Source organism: Nelumbo lutea, chromosome 3 (assembly GCF_056320005.1).
Source record: "Nelumbo lutea isolate HS-2025 chromosome 3, American lotus-T2T, whole genome shotgun sequence".
NCBI classification, from domain to species: Eukaryota; Viridiplantae; Streptophyta; class Magnoliopsida; order Proteales; family Nelumbonaceae; genus Nelumbo; species Nelumbo lutea.
The window spans coordinates 19,712,378-19,718,955 of NC_142686.1; the positions used below are offsets into that span (position 1 = coordinate 19,712,378).

Sequence of the window (6,578 nt, forward strand, 5' to 3'; positions counted from 1 at the left end):
AGCAAAAATAGGAAGAGGAGAATTTGAAGAAATTCTAAAAATCTGAAGTATGGAATTGATTAATAATTCTAGGAAATAGCAGTATTTATAATACATTGAGAAATTATAAAAGAACTAGGAAAAGAAATTAGATTTGATCTAAACATCTCAAACTTGTAGATAGGATCGAACTCTTCTTGACTTGGTCTCCCCCGTCCGATCTCCCTTGATCTTATCCATGCATGAATCTTGGATTATCTAGAATTCTTGAATTCTTGAATTCTTGATGAGTCTTGGATTCTTTGGATTCTTGATGAGTCTTGGATTCTTTGAATTCTTGAATTCTTGGTGAGTCTTGAATTCTTTGGATTCTTGATGGATCTTGAATTCTTGAATTTTGATAATTCTTGAATTCTTGAATTATCTTGGACTCTTGGCCTTATCCTAGGAGCTGCCGCCCCTAGGAGTGAGATGGGCCTTGGGATGGGCCTCCATCATTCTCCCCCACTTGGAGAGAACTTGACCCCGAGTCGTGACGAGGATAGACAAGTGTTATCTCTGGTAGGTACCGATGAAGGTCAGCAACGTTGAAGGTCTTGGATATGCCCATATGATCTGGTAGGTCCACTATATAGGCATTATCATTAATCTTCTTCACGATCTTGTATGGACCATACTTCCGAGGCTTCAACTTGTTGTAGGTACCTACGGGAATTCTTTCCTTCCTTAAGAAGACCATAACCTCATCACCTACATCAAACACTTGAGGTCGACGGTGTTTGTCTGCGGCCATCTTGTACTTGGCATTGGAATGTTCTAGCTTCTGCTTCACGGCGTCTTGGACAGACCGGATTTGTTCTGCCATCTGTTCTGCTGAGATACTGGCGCTGGGTACCTTTGGTAGTTTCACTAAATCCAGTGCATAGTTAGGGACCTTCATGTACACGATGGAGAATGGGGATCTGCCTGTAGAACTATGCACTGCATTGTTATAGGCGAACTCGGACTGGGCTATGGCGAAATCCCACTATTTCGGTCGTTCCCGGCATACGCTGCGAATTAAATTCCCTAAGGTTCGATTTACCACTTCTATTTGTCCATCTGTTTGCGGATGGGCTGTACTGCTGAAATTAAGTGATGAATCAAACAACCTCCACAGGGTCATCCAAAAGTGACTAAGGGACCGTGTGTCACGATCTGAAGTGATGGTTTTGGGTACCCCATGTAAGCGAACAATCTCCCTGAAAAATAATTTGGCTGTTGCGAATGCATCTGCAGTTTTCTTGCATGGGAGGAAGTGAGCCATTTTTAATAACCTATCAACCACCACGAAGACGGAGTCCATGTTCCACTGGGTCTTTGGCAAGCCGAGAACAAAATCCATGGACAAGTCTTCCCATATAGCAGTAGGAACGGGTAGGGGCATGTAGAGACCTGTGTTCTGGGTTTGTCCCTTAGCTGTCTGACAAACATAGCACCCGCTTACGATGGTAGAGACGTCCCTTCTCAATTTCGGCCAGTAATATCGCCCCTTAACAGCTTCTATTGTTTTGTCCCTTCCCAAGTGTCCTGCTAATCCACCCCCATGCAAATCCCTGATGATCTTTTCGCGGAGGGATGTGCAAGGGATACACAACTGTTCCCCTTTCATAAGGAACCCGTCGTAAATAAAGAAGTCTTCTGCTGACTGCTTATTCACACATTTCTCCCATACCTGTTGGAAGTCTTCATCTTGGGCATATAAGTCTCTTAGGCACTCAAAACCCACAATCTCAACGCTGAGGGTCTTGATGAGGGCTACACGTCTACTAAGTGCATCAGCCACTTTATTTTGTTGTCCTGTCTTATACACAATTTTATATGGGAACTTGTCTAGGAAAGCAGACCATCTGGCATGTAAATCACGCCTTAATTGCTTTTGCCCACTAAGATATTTTAGGGCCTGGTGGTCAGTATAGAGAACAAATTCTTTTGCAATTAAATAGTGTTCCCATGTTTTCAAGGCTCTTATCACAGCATAAAATTCCTTGTCATAGGTAGACCACTTTCTCCTGGCTTCACATAATTTTCACTAAAGAAAGCAATGGGCCTTTCCTCTTAGGACAATACAGCCCCTATGCCAACTCCACTGGCGTCACATTCAACTTCAAATAATTTATTGAAGTCTGGTAAGGCAAGAACAGGAGCAGTACATAACATTTCATTTAATGAGAGCAAAACTTTGCTCTTGTTCTTCCCCCCATTGGAATTTCCCCTTTTTCAAGCATTCAGTAATGGGAGCCATGATACTACTAAAATTCTTAATAAAACGCCTATAGAAGGTTGACAACCTATGAAATCGCCTGACATCTGTGACAGTGGATGGGGTCGGCCACTCCCTAATGGCTTTCACATTTTCCTCATCTACTTTCACACCATCATTGCTTATAATAAATCCCAGGAATAATAAATTACCATTCATAAAGATGCATTTCTTCAAATTAGCATATAATTTATTTTCCCTCAATGTTTTCAGGACCTCCCTAATATGTCCAACATGCTCAGTGATAGATTTGCTGTATATCAAAATATCATCAAAATAGACTACCACAAATTTACCAATGAAGGGGCACAATACCTGGTTCATCAGCCTCATGAAAGTGCTGGGTGCGTTGGTTAGTCCAAAGGGCATGACCAACCACTCGAACAAGCCATCTCTAGTCTTGAAGGTTGTCTTCCATTCATCTCCGGGACGGATCCTGATTTGATGATATCCACTCCTGAGATCTATTTTTGAGAAAACTACAGCTCCGCTTAGTTGATCCAACATGTCGTCCAGCCGAGGAATGGGAAATTTGTACCCAATGGTGATCTTGTTAATGGCCCTGCTGTCGACACACATTCTCCAACTGTCATCCTTCTTAGGTGTTAATAAGGCAGGTACTGCACAATGACTCATGCTGATTTGAATGTGTCCCTTTTTCAATAATTCTTCTACCTTTTTACGTAAAATTTCATTCTCCTTGGGACTCATCCTGTAATGTGGGAGGTTAGATAGACTAGCACCTGGAACAAAATCAATATGGTGTTGTATATCTCTCATGGGAGGGAGTTTATTTGGTAACTCCTCTAGAACTATATCATTAAAGTCATCCAGTAGTCCCTGTATTTCAACTGGAATTGTATTTTCATCATTAACATCTTCTCCTTTTACTACTAACAAATGTATCTCATGAGTATCCTTACATTCTTTAACAAATTCAACATGATGATGGGTGATGGTAAGGAAATTTTTCTCATGTGCCTTTGGAGTATTTGTAACATTTTTTTCTGCAATGGGTAACAAAGTATAGCGTGTACCTTCTTTTTCAAGTTGGTAGGTATTCTTCCTACCCATGTGCCTTGCATCTGTATCAAATTGCCAAGGCCTCCCTAATAAAATATGGCAAGCATCCATATCTACAATATCACAATATGCTTCATCATGGTACTTACCAATTGAAAAAGGTATTGGCAGCGTTCTTCCACTCGTACGCCGCCTCCTTCCTTCATTCAACAGCCAATGACCATTGTTGAAAATCAAAAACCATCTTATTAGCAAGCTTTCCTTGTATTCCTGGACCTACTGATTTACAGCAAATCCCTCCAACAGAGTTCATCCATATTGTCTAAGCCTTGGACGTATTCTGCAGAAAGTTTGAAATTGTGTAGACAGAGCTTTTATGCGGTTAGGTGCCATCAAAGGTGATAGATTTTGATGGATTACCTTCCAATGGAAGCCCACATATTTTGCGGAGAAATTCAATTTTTCTCATCTCAACAAATAACCCTGCCAATCATTTCCTCTAAATCCACAATTGCAGCAATACAGCTTTAATTCATATTGATTTTGAAACCTGAGAAATATTCAAAACATTCAACTATTTCCTTCAAATTGTTAACATAATTTCCCTCATCCTCACAAATTATGATGGTGTCAACTGCAAATTGAAGATGAAACATAGAAATTATCTCCCTTCTCACCTTACACTTTGTAATTGACCCCAACCAATGCCTTACACAATACTCAATAATTCACTGAAGAGACCCAATTGATGTTATAGAGGATGATCTTGCTTCTAATCCTAATCCTCTCTTAGATAGGAAGAGGTACTTTGTGATTCCATTTATAATGATAGAGAAATAGGAATAAAAGACAATTTTATTCTATTATAGCGTACTGCGTACAAGATGCTTTTTCATGATTCTCCAAGCATATTTTGTTCCATTGTAGCTGAACTACAGAATTTTGCACTTTGATATCTATTATATTATAAACAAAGAGTGAGAAGTGTCTGCGCAGCTAAAAGTTCACCTAATTGATACCATAAAGCTAATAATATCTATAAAGCTTCAAAACCTCAAATGTCCAAACTTCAATCTTTCAACCCCAACACAAATGCACCATAAATAATATGTCGTCGTTTTCCTAAACACCAGAAGAAGACTTTGCAATAATAGAACTGAAGTACTAGAGAGAATAACCTTCATAGTTTCTTCTTGGATTTGCATGTGGAAGTAGAGACTCAAGATGCCTTACAGGACCCCATAACCTTCTATACATTGGGCCCTGCATAAGAGAAAGAGGGAAATAGTGAAAACCCAGAAGAATAGGTAAAAATAAAAAGGACAAAAGGAAGACTAGCAAAGATCTCACAGGAAAAAACAGGTCAATTGGAAGTGGAAGACGATATAAAAGGTGGTGGTTACATTCAATGACCACCCAAATGTAACTGATTCAGAAAACCCACCAACAGAAAACAATGGAATATACAGAATAAATATAAATCAAGCTTGTTCAGATGAGCATACGAGGATATATAAATTTTCTTCGTTGACTGTAGAATAACAATAAAAACAAAAAGAAAAAAGAAACAACATCTAGAAGCAGTCACAAGTAAGTACGCACTGAAAGCCTCACAACCCCATCACAAACGATCAAACTGAATAACTAGAAAATGACAAGCAAAAACAGAAAAGACGAAATCTTGGTGGGTCTTTCTGCACATTACACTTCTAGCAAGATCCGCGTTATCGAATATGGGTCTCCACTGGAAGATAGTAATGGAAGGCTCGTAAACAGAAATGCTCCTCCCGGTGTATCTAGCGAGTAGAAAATGAGTAAATAGAGAGAAGGCAGAGAGAACAAGCCCAACCAGACCAACCCATTTCATCCTAGACTTCAAAACCATCTTCTTTTCGCCTTTCATGGCGACCCGACATCTAATGACATCAAAGCGCAAAGAGAAACAGCAGAAGATTCACTGTAATGCGAGAAAATTTCGCCATCTCTACCCAGCAATCTAGAGTAGAGCTTCAAAACATGAAAGATGAGGACTGGCCGACTGGGGACGGAGTAAAGAAAAGTCAAAGAGAAGACGACACGTGTGAGAACATGTCTTGCAAAGGCCTCACTCTGCGGAAGTCGAGTTGGAAAGGCAGCAGCACTGCAGCAGACAGCCAGACATCTTGCACATTCTTAAATACGAGTAGACATTTCCTTTGATAGAAAAAGGTTTTCTGAACGGGAACTTGTTTCCTGGACTATCTCTTGTTTTCAGCCAGAGACTAGCCACATGGGAGTGTAGCAGCAGTCCACCTAAGCTGTTAACTGGCCAAGATTGTTTTCTTCGCTGCACGACCCGTCTAGCAAATCGATCTCACTTTCCGAAAGGAAGGGTCACTATAGTTGGATTTTTGAAAGGGAAAGGAACAGTAGGCTTTAGCAAATAGCAACTACCATATATGCTGCGACTTTATCTCATGGTGGCTTCCATTTTCATGAAAGAGTGAAGAAGAGAGAGAGGTCTGTTTGTTATAAGCTTGAAATGTTAATTCGTAGGAGTTGGGACTGGATGTAAAGCAAATGGCTTTAATAGAAAAAAATGTGGATTCAATGCTATTATTGAGAGAAACATAAGGAAAAAGACTTTTCTACTTTCCAATGACAGAAGGTACATCTCTAGAATGGTTTATGTAGAGATAAAAATATTGAGGATTAGTTCAAGCCATTCATCTCAAGGTGGACCAGGCTCTCTGAACCGTTCACATGTACAGTGTCATAGAATGGGCCCAAGTGTTCAATCCACTAGCTTCTGGTCCTTCTCTCATAATGAACAGCTGAGATTCTAAATCTTTCTTTTGTTCTTTATTGCTATGTATTTATGGTGTTTTGGACCTCAAATTTGCCAGATTGATAGAAAGAGGAGAAGTAACAAAGGCTGAACAGCCTGAACTGGAGAGTGGAAATTGCTCTGGGAAACTTTTGAGAAGTCTGGATGAAGCAGATAAAAACAGTTCAAAACACACATTGGTGGTTGAGGGCCTTGAGGCTGGCAGATAAGTGTACTAGACTGGATACACAGTCTTTCGCATTACCCTGCCAAATGCCTATTAAATGCGCTTCTGTAAATTTCTAACCACCAAAACCCCTTTTTAACAGACAGCATTTCAGTAGAAACGGTAACTCATAACTCAAAAAGGATAAATATCAAAGTAGGTAGTTGAAAAATAAAAAAATTACCCTCAGAAGAGTTCTAGGAATAATAGCTTTGTAATTGCATCTTAATGTGCAAAGAGGC

At 39.9% G+C, this 6,578-nt stretch overlaps 1 protein-coding gene across 1 annotated transcript in view; it reads right to left on the minus strand.

The window, feature by feature from the left end:
• LOC148863397 (O-fucosyltransferase family protein) overlaps window positions 1-5,451 on the minus strand; it is a 38,260-nt gene extending 32,809 nt beyond the window's left edge. Inside the window, exons 1-2 of the mRNA XM_088980555.1 lie at window positions 5,010-5,451; window positions 4,483-4,567 (exon numbers count right to left, since the gene is read on the minus strand). Of these exons, the coding sequence (XP_088836681.1) occupies window positions 4,483-4,567; window positions 5,010-5,207 (283 nt within the window). The 5' untranslated portion in view covers window positions 5,208-5,451. The remainder of the gene's footprint in view (window positions 1-4,482; window positions 4,568-5,009) is intronic.
• Between the last annotated feature and the right edge of the window lie 1,127 nt (window positions 5,452-6,578).